The sequence below is a fragment of the Typopeltis vanoorti genome, chromosome 7 (genome assembly GCF_054136105.1).
Source record: "Typopeltis vanoorti isolate ZY-2024b chromosome 7, IOZ_Tvanoo_1.0, whole genome shotgun sequence".
Taxonomy (NCBI): domain Eukaryota; kingdom Metazoa; phylum Arthropoda; class Arachnida; order Uropygi; family Thelyphonidae; genus Typopeltis; species Typopeltis vanoorti.
The window spans coordinates 93,838,225-93,852,528 of NC_143555.1; the positions used below are offsets into that span (position 1 = coordinate 93,838,225).

The 14,304-nt window shown below is 33.1% G+C and overlaps 1 protein-coding gene across 1 annotated transcript in view; it reads right to left on the minus strand.

The window, feature by feature from the left end:
• The window catches only part of LOC150104872 (myosin light chain kinase, smooth muscle-like), a 65,765-nt gene that overhangs the window by 12,563 nt on the left and 38,898 nt on the right, over positions 1-14,304 (minus strand). Inside the window, exon 10 of the mRNA XM_090396032.1 lies at positions 8,998-9,065. Coding sequence (XP_090252158.1) covers positions 9,000-9,065 — 66 coding nt within the window. The 3' untranslated portion in view covers positions 8,998-8,999. The remainder of the gene's footprint in view (positions 1-8,997; positions 9,066-14,304) is intronic.

The window sequence follows — 14,304 nt, forward strand, 5'->3', positions numbered from 1 at the left end:
TTCCTTTGACCAGGCTAGTTATTACGAGTTTCAGAACAGGAAAGATTCCAGAGTAGTTGAAAGAATGTATGGTAATTCCATACATTCTTTCAACTTTAAGTCATTTTGCCTCTTTACGATGTCATTATAAGACCTCACTTGGTCTATAGCACGCAGATCTCTTTTCCTGGTTTCCATGGTGATTATGATACAATGGAGGAATGCAAAGCAGATTGTTAAAATGATATCAGGATTGTGGAATACTAATTATGGAGACAGACTGAGAATTTTTAGTCCGCAATCACTAGCAAACAGGAGAAGGAGGGCTGATATGATTGACACTTACAAACCTCTGAAAGGGTCATACAGGATTTCAGTTGATGGAAGTTTTCATTTTATGGAGGGTGGAGAGGACACAAGGGCATACTTGCAGAATGAATATTGTCAACAAGGGGATGAGAGCTAGATTTTTCTTTCATAGAGTTGTGCGTGAAGGGAATGGATTGCCAATGAATATTGTGTGTGTGCAAATAGAATGAATGAATTCAAATACAGGTATGATAGCTGGTGCGAGTAATATGTATGTAGCTTCCATCAATCAGTCCCTGACTTCCTGAGGTCTCACTTATTGGTATTATTGTTATTGTTGTTTAAAATCACCTTCATCCGGATAAGTAGTAAACTAAGGAAAAATAATTAATTTCTTTAGGAAAAACAACCACAATATAAGAACGATGACTGAAAAATGATAGTTAATGACAATTGAAGGAAATATCAATGAAATCGAACACTGATATAAAACTCGATCATTATAACAATGCTGTTTATTTTAATATTTTGATTATATATTTTGATTAAATTGATTATTCTTAATAATTAATCAGATTTTTTTAAAAAGAATTATTTAAATAAATAAATAATTTTGATGATGATGATATGTTATATAAATATTCTTTGGTATTTTATAATATCTATAAATATCTCAGTACACCAATATCTTAAATAATTTCTCTACTTATAATTATATCGATGTGTATTTTATGATTGAGAATCCCCGTGTGGTTGCCGGGATAAGAATAGCACCAATGTAGCTGATGCATGTCATACGAGGCGACTAAAATTGGTACCCAGGGAGGGTAATGGATGGCAATGCTGTAGCCAATGAAATTCTAACTGAGGCTCGGCTATTGCTGTTACACTCTAGCCATGATTAGAGCTTTATAGATCAATAACACCTTATCCTTACACTGTCCTCTACAGACAACGGGAATATGAAAAGCAATCTTGCTTCGCCCTTAAAGACTATGACTGAGAATTTCCCGTGTGGTAGCCGGGATATGAATAACCCCAATGTAGCTCATGCATGTTGTACGAGGCGACTAAAATGGGTACCCTGGGAGGGTAATGGATGGCAATGCTGTAGCCCATGAAGTTCCAACTCAGGCTCGGCTATTGCTGTTATCCTCCTGCCATGATCATATATATATATATATATATAGCTCAATAACACCCTATCCTTACACTGTCCTCTACAGACAACGGGAATATGAAAAGCAATCTTGCTTCGCCCATCTAGCCAGTCCTTGTAAGGATTTTATGATTGAAATATTATGTCCATTTATAGGCATAAAATGTTATGTTTGATTACAAAGGAATGTATTTTATTTGCATTATATGAGAATATAACTGTTTTGAAAAAAAAACTTATATTTTATATATATAAAAATAATTATTTCAAAATAAATAATAATATAACTGTTAACTGGTGAATAATGAACTGAGTCTTATTTCTTGAACTAGGCAATTCCCCTAATGTAACTAGACCCGGTCAGAATGATCTCGTCATTAGCGCAGTGTGGTCAGCATAGGGTCAGATTTACGCATTAGCTAGACAAACCTACATTTTCGAGCCTCACATTACAATAAAACCTCTGCCTCAGTATAGAAAACATAATGAAAAATAGATTATTTATAGATAATGCTAATCAGTATACAAAAGTATTATTGTTAATTATAGACTATTTTTGATTATTTCTTTTTTTACTTATCGTAAAACAAATTATAGTAGTATGCGATAAATTGATCGGATTTCAACTGTTCACATATTGCTTATTTATAGGGGAAAGTAAGGCTTAACCGGGTAGTAACTCGTAATCTTATGTTAGTGTGCAAGTTTAGTGGTTTGCTACTAGATTTCAGCATCAATCAAAGATGAAACAAGTGTATGCATTTGGACCCGCCTATCCAATTTTACATCTTTCAGTAACAGTCACTGCTTATCAAAATTGAAACTGGCTTAGTTTATTTCTAATCTGAATTTATTTCTAATCTATCGTTGGTATACTTGACCGTTTCTCCCGTTTTTTTTTTTTTAAATTGCAATTGAATTAGTTTGCTTTCGGTGTTTTATTTTAATATGCATGCGTGCCTTCTTAAAGTGAACAACACACTTTAGAAATAGTTTAACAAAGTATATTTAAATCGTACAACATAATTTACAGATAAACATAATTAATTCATGATAATAAAGTAATATAAATAAATAATGAACTCTAATAATATCTTTGCAATATTGTAATGTAAGTAACAGTGGATAATTTTTATTTACTAACATTTCAAAATTTTTGCTTAGGATTAAAAATAAAGAGAATGCTGGCTATAAAAAGAGAAAGAAAGAATAAGAAATTGTTAGAGGCTCATTTATCTAGTTTACCCAAAGTTGACCCATATTTTAAACCTGACATACCAAGTATTCCTACAGATAATTCTAGTTCAATTACATCTAATTCTGATATTGCAGATAATAAAGTAGAAACTATTCCACAGATATTTCTAATCAGGGCGGCTCGTGCATAGGCACTAAGGAACTGCAGCACCCCTAATTTTTCTCGATACATAAATATATTTATTAATTTATTTATATTTGCTTGTAATATTTAATTTTATCATCAACAATCCTATACACTTCTCTTATTTTGTATAAAAATAATAAAAATCCATCTTGTAGCACTTAGGAGGGCGAATTTAAAGGCATCTTGAATGTATTTAAAGGCTCGTAAGACAAGTTATTACGAGCAAGAAAATGCATTTTCCAGTCTTGATAAATAAGTTATTGAACTCAGGGATACTATAAAGGGATACCATCCATCTTGCTTTAAATTGTATTCAATGACTGTGCAGTCACAGTCTCATCCAGTAATGCATTCTTCTTGCCAGCTATTCTCCATGCAAAAAAAGTTACTTCTTGTTCTCTTACGCATCACACCTTTATACAATTTCCAAGAATGACCACTTGTCCCCATTTTCTCTTTCTTTAACCTTTGAATACTAAATTTTGAAAACTAAGGATATCTGGTAAGCTCTTTGTAACAAATTACATGTTCCAGTTATATCACCCCATCTCCACCCGTTTACAAAACTCTGCAAATTATATTTACAATCCATCATCTTAGCCAGTATTCTATAAACCTGATACTACTTTTGTTATTCGCCTTTGAACCTTTTCCAAGGCTTGATCACCGCCAAGAAATTAGGCGACGAAATCTAGGTCGAGACGTGGTGCAATCAAAGCTATGTGCAGTGGAATGATCACACTCTTATCTTTATTTTTCAATTCTTCTTAGTATATTGGCATTTCTTTGTGCTATTTGTATAACTTTTGCAATATGTCCTTCGCACTTCAATTCTCTAACAATTATTGCAAGATTTCTTACTTCCTATACTCCGTACAATATAGCACCACCAGTATGTATTCATAAAAAATCAAAATATAGCACCCTGGCGGTGCTCTATTTTGCCCAACTACACATAATCTGAATACCACTCGTTTTATCGTTAACATTCAGATTAAACATCAGTAGTCCCGGAACAGAACCCTGTAGGCCTCTGTGAGATGGATAACTCTCCGCCTCAGAGATACAGTTCCTCTATACACAACCCTTTAATATCTATTAGAGAGCCAGTTTCGTATCCATCCAATCACTCTCCCCCTTTATCTACTTCTGTAGTGACCTTTTTATAAAATCTAACTAGATTATTGAAAAACAATCTCCCTTCAACAAGCTTATGTTTAACCCTATATGGAATCGTTTCGTAGTTCTCCAATCTTGTATCTTATTCCTAACCAATCTCTCCAAAACTTTATTTATTATATTACTTATTAATCAATGCATCTGTTTGATTATCTCTTATTGTGATGGAATAATCTTGTCTTTTTTGGAAGGTTACCGCTCACCAGGGAAGGATCCCTGGTGAGCGGTAACCTTCCAAAAGCAACACTTTCATTACACAACTAAGTCAATGTTAATTGCAGTTTTTAGCGCTTTCTTTCGCATTATGAAAGACTATTGAGAAATCACATGAGTCCAATGGCCTTATTCACATCAAGATGCTTAATCATCGTAATCATCTTTTCACAGTAATCATTTTTCATGTTGAATCACTGCTATTTTCATTTTTAGTGAGACATTTTTTACATTTAACCGAAATTTAAATTACGGTTTCAAGTTAAACTCCTTTGGTATTAATTATAACCCTGAAGTAACTCACTAGTAAAAATATTATTAACATTATTAGAACAGTTTCTTGCCACAATATTTACTATTATATTGCAGTTTCTAATGTGTTCATAGAGCCTTAATAGCTTGACAAGGCTGCACATATTTACTGAGTAGAAAAGAATAGCATACAAATATCTATTTGCAAGATATTTCTCAATACCATTTATTTGTTTAACGCGTGGTTTTTCAAATGTTTAAATGTTGAATAATACTACTCTTACCCAATGTTACACACATGAAAGTTATGCGTAGATTGTCTTTTACACGCTACCTTTTAGTACGTATTTCGTTTCGCTTGAGAAGCTGTCCTTGGCGCGATGACGTCAAGGACAAGGGCATGCGAAAATGTCTTAAGGGTAGAGCTTCAATGGTAGAGTTTTTAATAATGAACTTTAACCAATAACGAAAGAGCAGTCATTTAGAATGTTGGTGGTGCAAAGGTAATCCTATTATTGAGTAATTATTAACCAGATTTATATAAGATGCATGTTTTTTCAGAGCAGTTGGAACTGAAGATCCCGATACATCTGTTTGTTTTACCTGTTATTTATGGCTTCTATTGAATAGTTGATCAAAATATAAGCTCGAAATTATAACCAATATTTTGAGCCATTTGTTATTTTTTTAAATAAGTACTTCCCCTTCCTATTATCACGTACTATGAAGCAGACTACATAATCTTATATAGCAGAGCATGACGTCATTCGTTTACTTCCATAAATAAACAAATAGGAAACATTTATAAAGGTTTAGGTATATATGGAGAATCTTATATCTTTTATAAACCTAAATGTTAAAGCTAATACTGGGTAATTTTTTATAAATAGTAGTAAATGCATTTTTAAAAATTTTGTATAAAAACCAGTTGTGTAATAATTACCGTAATATTTATTATATAACTTTACTATAATAAAAAGTATATCCATGATTCGAGGATTCAGTTTCTTGAGCTGAATGTTCAGTTCATGAAAATATTATAAAATTGTATTTATAAATAATAAAACATACAACTCCTTCTCACCAAAGAAGAATATGTTTAATCTGTACTCGTTGAAGACGTTGATTGATTCTTCATTTGTGCAGTTAATAGATTAAAATCTGGCTTGGTGGATGTCAAAGCTGTTTTAAGACGCTCGGTGAGGTGGCTGTTAGTGAGGATAGCACGATGTTTTGACTTGACAAATTTCATTACAGAGAAGAGAGATTCACAGCAGTAAGTTGTCCCAAAAACAGAGAGTAGTCGGAAGCCAGTTTTCTGAAGATTGGGATATTTTGATTCCGGGATTTGTTTCCAAAAGTCAGTTACAGAAGAGCTTGTATGTACTAGCTTCAAACCCACATCTTTCTGCAGCTCAATAAGCTCTGTCTCTATTGAAGCAACATCCGCAGTAAAAGGTGCAACAACAGGACATCCATCGTTGATGACATCAATCACAAAAGGATTATCATAATGTGGATTTTATTATCGCATTTGGTTGGTGAACTGATTTTGGCGGGAGAGACACAGGCCATAAAACATCGAAACACTTTTTACCAACCAAATGCGATAATAAAATCCACATTAACAACCCTTTTAGCCGGTACCATTTAAAAGCTAAAAATGAAAAGTTTCAGAATATCTGTTTTTCACTTATCTTTAAAGCATTTACGAAATAAAATATTCTAATATTGGTACATACTATGCTACTATAGATTATTAAAATGAAAGTTGAGAAAAAATGGTAATGAAAACCAGTATTGTCTCGGGAGCCGCATGGGTTTGCCCATTCCCTGTTACAGTATTTCCGTATCTTAGCAGATATCGACAATGTCCTTTGGTTTGAAACATCTGGGTTCGAATCCAGGCAAGGATACAAAGAACCTTTATAAGGGATTTTCTTCAACTGAAGTACTTGATTAATACTATTTATACAGGGATGATGATAGGTTTTTTTCATAATGGTAACGGATTTTCATCCACAAATTATGAAACTCAGCCCAGAAAAAGTGCACGCAGGTAGCAACCCGAAGATATTAAATTCATAGTTTAGCTGCTTGGGCATATTATTATTATCTAAGACCTCCAGGGAGTCAAGGACTCATCGAGGGTCCATATATCCAAAGAATAACTTATAGTATTGTTTTATTTTTAACTACCACTTAATCGATTATTGGAAAAAAACAACAACCGAATCTTTAGCCAAAAATGAAATCTACTATAGAAACTTTAGAGCTACTGCCCTACGGTGCAGTTGTTTAGAATTCTTGTTCTAAATATCTCAAAGCTACTCAGTTTAGAATTACTTTTCTGAAGTCGTGTCAAACGCACACTTCATTAACGAAATCTACAAAATAAAATGGAAGCAGCACTAGATTTAAGGTTATAACTCTTGACTAATTTCTCCAATAGTAGTATTGGAGAAATTAGTCAAGTTTTGATGACATCAATCACAAAAGGATTCACAAGAAATTCAAAACATGGCTTTAACTTTTTTTTTTTTAGTTTCTCAAACCTATTCTTAAAATCATTATAAAGTGTTTCTAAGTTTCATTCGTATTGTGTCAGTAATCACAGTAGTCACTTTTAGAACACAAAATTAGTCAAATTAGTCGAGAGAAAAAAGTCAAGTTAAACAGTCAGTTAAACTACAGGAATGGATAGATCGAAATGGGATACTGTATGAGGGACAGCATGGTTTTGTGAAGGGTAGATCATGCCTCAATAACTTGCTCACGTATTTTAATACAGTGACGGCTGAACTGGATAAGTTCAACCACGTGGGTTTACAATGTTACTGCTGGACTTTGCAAAGGCCTTTAACAAGATACCACATGGAATTCTAATCAGTAAACTACAGCACATGGGGATGGATATAGGGTTGGTGAAAAGGATAGGAGGGTGGTTGATGGAGAGATATCAGAGAGTACTTTATTCAGGGGTAGAGTCCAGAAGAAGGCATGTGACTAGTAGTGTGCGACAGGATTCTGTTCTTGGACCACTCCTATTTAATTTGTTCATTAATGAATATAGGAAAGGATCTGAGAGGAACTGTTCATTTATTTGCTGATGCAAAGTTAGGTAGAACAATAATGAATACACATGATGTCAAAATTTTGCAGAATGATTTGGATAGATTGGCAGACTGGGATAAGGAGAATGGATATCGGTTTAATGTGGCAAAGTGCAAGGTTATGCATTTTGGGGTGGAAAGATTAGCAGCAGTATACCACATCGGTGGAACTGTACTCCAAAAAATTGACGAAGCCAGAGATTTGGGAGTGTTAGTGGATAGGGAGTTGAAGTTTATGGGCACATAGCAAAAGTGGCTAAATCAGATCACTTGGTTACTGAAGAACACTGACGAGCAGGTTAATTGTTCCTCTTTATCGAGTCTTGATAAGATCCCATCTTGACTACTGTGCCCAAATCTGGGCGCCAGGGTTTCTTCTTGATGAGGAGGAGGTAGAGAGATCCAGAGGCGAGTGACCGAGATGGTAGGTAGTCTATGGAATGAAACTAAACAGAATTATGGAATTCTTACGGAAAAGGGGTGATATGATTGAGACATTCAAATTACTGAGGGTTTTTACAAGATTAATTCAGAGGAAATTTTTCAGAACAGGTCTGGTGATGGGAGAATTAGGAGCCATCCATGGAAATTGAGCAAGAGTGTAGTTAGCAAGGGTGCCAGAACCAGGTTTTTTACTTGTAGAGTGGTGAATGAATGGAATAAGCTGCCAGAGTCTGTTGTGGGTGCCATGACTGTGAATGAGTTCAAAGCAAAGTATGATAGATACTGTGCGAATGCTGAATAGTTCTTGACGTGATGTTTAGGACCTTCCTCGATGAGTCTAAGGACTCTTTATAGTTGCTCGTAATAATAATAATAATAATAATAAAACTCCAAGTTATAACTTAGAAGAGTGTCCTCCTCTAATGGGCAAAATTTAGATTATCTGTATTGATAACTAGCGGCCCCCCTTGTAATATGAGGCCGTAAGCTATAACTTATCTAGCTATTGCGTAAATCCAGCAATGAATGGAAGGTCCAAGCAAGAGCTCACAAGGTAAAAAAAAATCGCATAATTAATTTTAATAGATTATTATACATCTGCTTGTCTGTATGTATAATAATTTATTAAACATTTCATTTTTTTTTCTTTATATAATATACAAACAAGTATAAACTAGTAATATGCCTAGAAACTATAAGAAATCAGATATATAATTCGGAAACTAATGAAAAGTAAAAGTAATTAGCATTGCAAATTAATTTCAGTCTTGAACTGTTACATCTTTAACGAATAGTATTCTGTATTAAACATCACAGTCTGCAAATCGAAGATATTTCTCTTTCTGTTTCTTCCTTCCTCTTTTCATTGTTCACAGCCAATACTCGATTTGACGTTTAAAGACATTAAGACTTTCAACACACTTTTTGCTCGTAAAAATAAAACAGATTAAAAAAAAAAAACATACCTTTATGGACATCCTTCGGAAATGGTGGCGCCCATCGCTTTCAATGCTAGTAAAGCATGTACAGCTTTCTGAAATAGTATAAAATTAATATTATATATCACGCTATTTGATATGTTAATAAATAGAGAATTACGGATACCCCTATTCTATAAAGTTGGGAAACAATAACCTAAGCCAATGAAATTTCTCAGTTTCTCGCTTTTTTAGAATTTTTCGTTTCTCAATGAAAATCCACGAAGCGGATTTTCATTGAGATTTTTCTTTGTCTGTAAACACGTTTAATGAGTCTGAAATGCTCGCAGAACTTCACACAAATTTAAATGATAATTCTTCTAATCAAAAAGTGACCATATCGTTTCTAATATTACACGTTTGTACAAGTCTAAACAAGCAAGATTCTTACTCAGCATGCACAACCCACTCAGCACAATGTTTCTTTGTTTAGCACTCTTTGTATATGTTTTATACATTTTCCTTATAAAGAAGGTCATTGAACAGACATGTTTTATTATTATCAACAAATGCTTACTTTCACGTAATCAGACACTATTGCTGCCATGGAAACATTATGTCATTTTTGCAAAAAGATTTTATCATACAAGAACCGAGTTGCTTACAAAAAAAAACTCGAATCCGTTCAAATATGTAATACTTTTTTCAACATTTATAATAATTACTCATCATTATTCAAGAAGCGGATAGTAGACCCTACAGAAAAAATTTCCAACACTATAATAATAATAAAATTATTATTATTATTATTAGTATACGGCCTAAGTAAGTGAAAGGATGCGAAATGGAAGACCTAATTCCACATCTTTCAAAAACTAGTCGGTGCATATGAGACCACGTGGTTTATTTCATTTTTGTACTAATGAAAGATTAAGAACGTAATGCGCGACAAATTGAAAAGGCAGCGCTATCAGTCTACAACTAATTTGTAGACTGATAGCGCTGCCTTTTCAATTTGTCGCGCATTACGTTCTTAATCTTTCATTAGCAATAACATCTCACTCACACAGATTTTCTTCATTCAGATGACGGGATAAAGAGTCAAGGACTCAGTCCATCACCCAGTTCTTTTAAGAACAGGATTTGGACCGTGAGATGCGGTGATTAATACCCTCGGAGGGTAATGGATGGCAATGCTGTAGCCAATGAAGTTCTGAGGCTCGGCTATTGCTGTTACCCTCCTGCCATGATCAGAGCTTTAATAGTTCAATAACACCTTATCCCTACACTGTCCTCTACAGATAACGGGGAAGATGAAAAGCATTCTTGCTTCGCCTCTTTAATCCGGTCCTTATAAGGACAGGATGGTCCTTTTTAGGACTTCCCGGGTAACGAATGGCAATGCTGTAGCCAATAAAGCTTTAACTGATGCTCGGTTATTGCCGTTACCCAGCCATGACTAGGGAGTGTTCTAGAGTGACTAGAGCTTTTAGCTCAATAATACCCCATCCACACAGATTTTCTTCATTCAGATGACGGGATAAAGAGTCAAGGACTCAGTCCATCTCCCAGTTCTTTTAAGAACTTTAAAATGTGGGATTTGATTCGTAGCAAAAATCGCTTTATTATTTATTGTTTTACAAGCGCAATTATATTTTTTTCAAGGTTCTGTAAGTGATATATTATATTATAAACTTCTCTAAGTTATATAAAACAGGATATAAATTATAAATTTGTAAAAACCAATTTCTATAAAGTAATTTATTTACAGATGGAATTTGCTATATGGCAAACTTCTATAAATGATATTTCAAATTACCTTCGATGTTATGAATATGTACGTATAAAATGGTAGTGTCAAGTGTAATAATAGAAATAATATTAGTATTATTAAGTGACACTCCCCTCCCCCAAGTAGTTCCTGGGCTCATCACGGAAGGGCACACTGCACCACCTACGTACTATTACAATCCACCATACACTATGTCATCTACTGGCCACTAATACATACATAATTCGCTGTTTCACACACACACACACACACACACACACACACACACACACACACACACACACACACACACAGCTTTTCTGTTCAATTTCCGTTGGAATCTGTGTTCAGGAGATGCTTGTGTAATAATATAATACAATATAATAATTAATTTTATTATTATGAGCATAATCACATATAAAGCTTATATAATACTTATATTATATAAGTATTATATAAGCCATTACATATTTATATTGCCATTACTATGAGAGTAATGGCAATATAAAATTCATAAATAATAATCATTTATTATGAATGTAATTACACTTAACATAAGCTTATATAAATAATTTACCTTTTATTATTGCAAAGTACTTTCATTATTGATGATAAAATATTTAAAATTACTTTTATTATTAAAAAGTATAACGTTAAAATTATATTCATATAACAATTGTAATAAGTATAATAATAAATAATATTTTATTATAAATTTTTAAACATATTTTGAATACAAAAAAAATTAATAAAAATTAATTTATCCACTTTTTGGTATTAAAAAAAAAAAAACTTTGATGTGATCTGGTTGAGGAACAAGGTTAACGGTTGGCAATGCTGTAGCCAATAAAGTTTTAACTGAGGCTTGGCTATTGCTGTTACCCAGCCATGACTAGAGCTGTTAGCTCATTAAAACCCCTATTCACACAGATTTTCTTCAATCAGATGAAGGGATAAAGAGTCAAGGACTCGGTCCATCTCCCCCCCCCCCAAAAAAAAAGACAAAATTTGTATCATGGACATATACATTTAATATGCGTAAATTTTAATTATATTATTATTAACATAACTATACGTTAATAATTTAAAATAGATTAATTTCGAAATTAACGTAAAATGTTATGAACAATATATAATTTAATATAATGCTAATTATCTAAATTAAAATAAAACAAAGTAATTTATAAATTAATATAATTATATTATGAACTTATGGAACAAAAATAAAATGAAAAATTTTAGCGGCTTAAGAGCCTCAATTAAATTCAGCTAACATCCCCAAAATTCTGCGACCATAGGCTTAACTTCAGATGACGTGAAGATTCCAAGTCACTTTTCCTAACCACCTTTTTTGGCTAATAACGCATATGCACATGCGTACTAGCCTCTGATGACGTCAGATTTCGAGATATTTTCATACAATGAGAGTTGAACTAATTTTGCTATTTCTTATGCACTTTTTATAAACATACGGTTATTCTTCAAACTATCAAATAGATACTTTGAAGAATGCTTGTTAATAGACGTTACTTACTAAGCACATTGAACAGACTGAGAAGAACGATATTGCTCAGTTATAAAAAGCTGAAAAATATAGCCCGATATATGGAATTTAAGTAGGTAAAAATTAAACAATAATTTAAAAAGTCTAAATATCATAATCGTACAAAGAAGTGATGCACTGGAGATGGCTTTCTCCATCTCAGCAATGCTTCTACTCATTTCAATATATTTACGTATATACTAGGTATATCCGGATATATCGTCCGGATATTACTCCTCAGCTCCGACTTTTTACTCTATGACTTTTGTTTGTTTTTCAAAACTCAAGAAATTGACATTTAACATTTGTGATATCGTCTCAATTCAAGAAAAAAAAATCCCAAGTTATACTAACTGAATTAAACCTTTTGTTAATGCTGTGTTAACGCAAGTTTTAGTTAGGGTTTCATTCTAAAATACAAAATAATTGCATAGTGCAGGCGAGGCACCTTTTTATGAATCTGAAGAGCTATTTTTGATGAAAAGTGTACTGGAGAATGCAAAATGGACTCGCCTGAAATGACATCATGAGAATGGTAAGTGATTGGAGAAATGTGCACATGCGTACAATCAGCCTCTGTGCATGTTGGTTTATCGAACATTTCGCATTGGGTATTCACAGAATTGTTAGTTTTTGTGCTTATTGTGAATATTGGCTAAATATCAAGAAAAAGTATATATTAGAAAGAAAGCCATGGAAATATTATTGAAATCTTCAACCATGTACCTGTCAAAACTTGAGGGATTGTTTCTTTCTTTTTAAGAGTAACTACCTTATAAAACTGTACCTTTGGAGTATATGAAAGAAAGGAACATTTTTGGGATCCGAAGAGTAAAAATAAATGAAATAAAAATGAGCATCTTAATAGTCTAAATAAATAAAAACAATAATACGAATATTATTGCTGTGAACATCTGTATTAGAGGAGAAACTTCAGCATCACTTGATCCTGCTGATAGCTGTGATTGGCTGAAAATTCCATTCATTGAAGTTGAGCGCCATCTTACGGCATTCTGTGTGGTGATAACAAAGAGGATGAATTCATACGTATCTTTTCAGTGATCACAAGTTGAAATTAAAGGTAATACTGTTCTTCTAAAAGAAGGGAAACATAATCGAATTAAAGAAAGATAATCTAATCAAGTCTGTGCGATTGATTAAGAGTAAGAAAAAACACCGAGATCTTTCATGCTTTGTTTGAAACATATGCAAATATTAGCGGTGAAAAATGCGTGCCTCACTGTTTTTCCTACATAAAATAATTAAATATTGAACAGTCTGTTGTGTAAAGAGTCACTCAAATATTAATAAAACAGTCCGGAGATGATGAAAAACAGGGTGAGAGTTTTAAAGGATAATTAGTACCTACGTGTAAGCTGCATGAAGAAATAAATCTGTCAGATGTAATTATAATTCGGAACACGACTCAGTGTTTACCTTATAGAGGCGTACTCTAGGGTTACTCGACACTAGAGAGTTAAAACGAGGACAGCGAAAAAGGAAAAGAAGGACAAGATACATACTGCATTTTTAAATAAATAATAAAAAAAAAGCTAAGAAAACATCACTCATATTTAAATTGTCGACCGGAAGTAAGGGATTTTTGTGTTTCTCCTAATTTCTAGTGATCCTAACATGGTAAAAGGTACTTGCGTGGATGAGCATTCATGGCATCATTTACAAAATAAGTTACTTAGGATGCGGGGAAGAAGGATGTTCGCTTCTTGCGTTACTCTGGAAAAGGTTTGAGGGTATTATGTCACAAGCCTATAATAAACAAATTTAGCTGTTGTCATTAAAAAATAAGTTGGGAACTATTACCATAAGAGGATTGATTTCCGTTTCTCCAGTGGTATATAAGGATTAGCAGTTGGAAATCCCTGGTACTAGTTCACTATATGTTATTATTTAATACTGAAAAAAATATTAATAACGAATCAGTGCTTCTTGATGGAAGTGCATTGCCTACAAAGAAGAGACTGCACTAAGTAATAAATAAATAAATAAAAATATAAAATCCACAAAAATAGATAAAAAAATT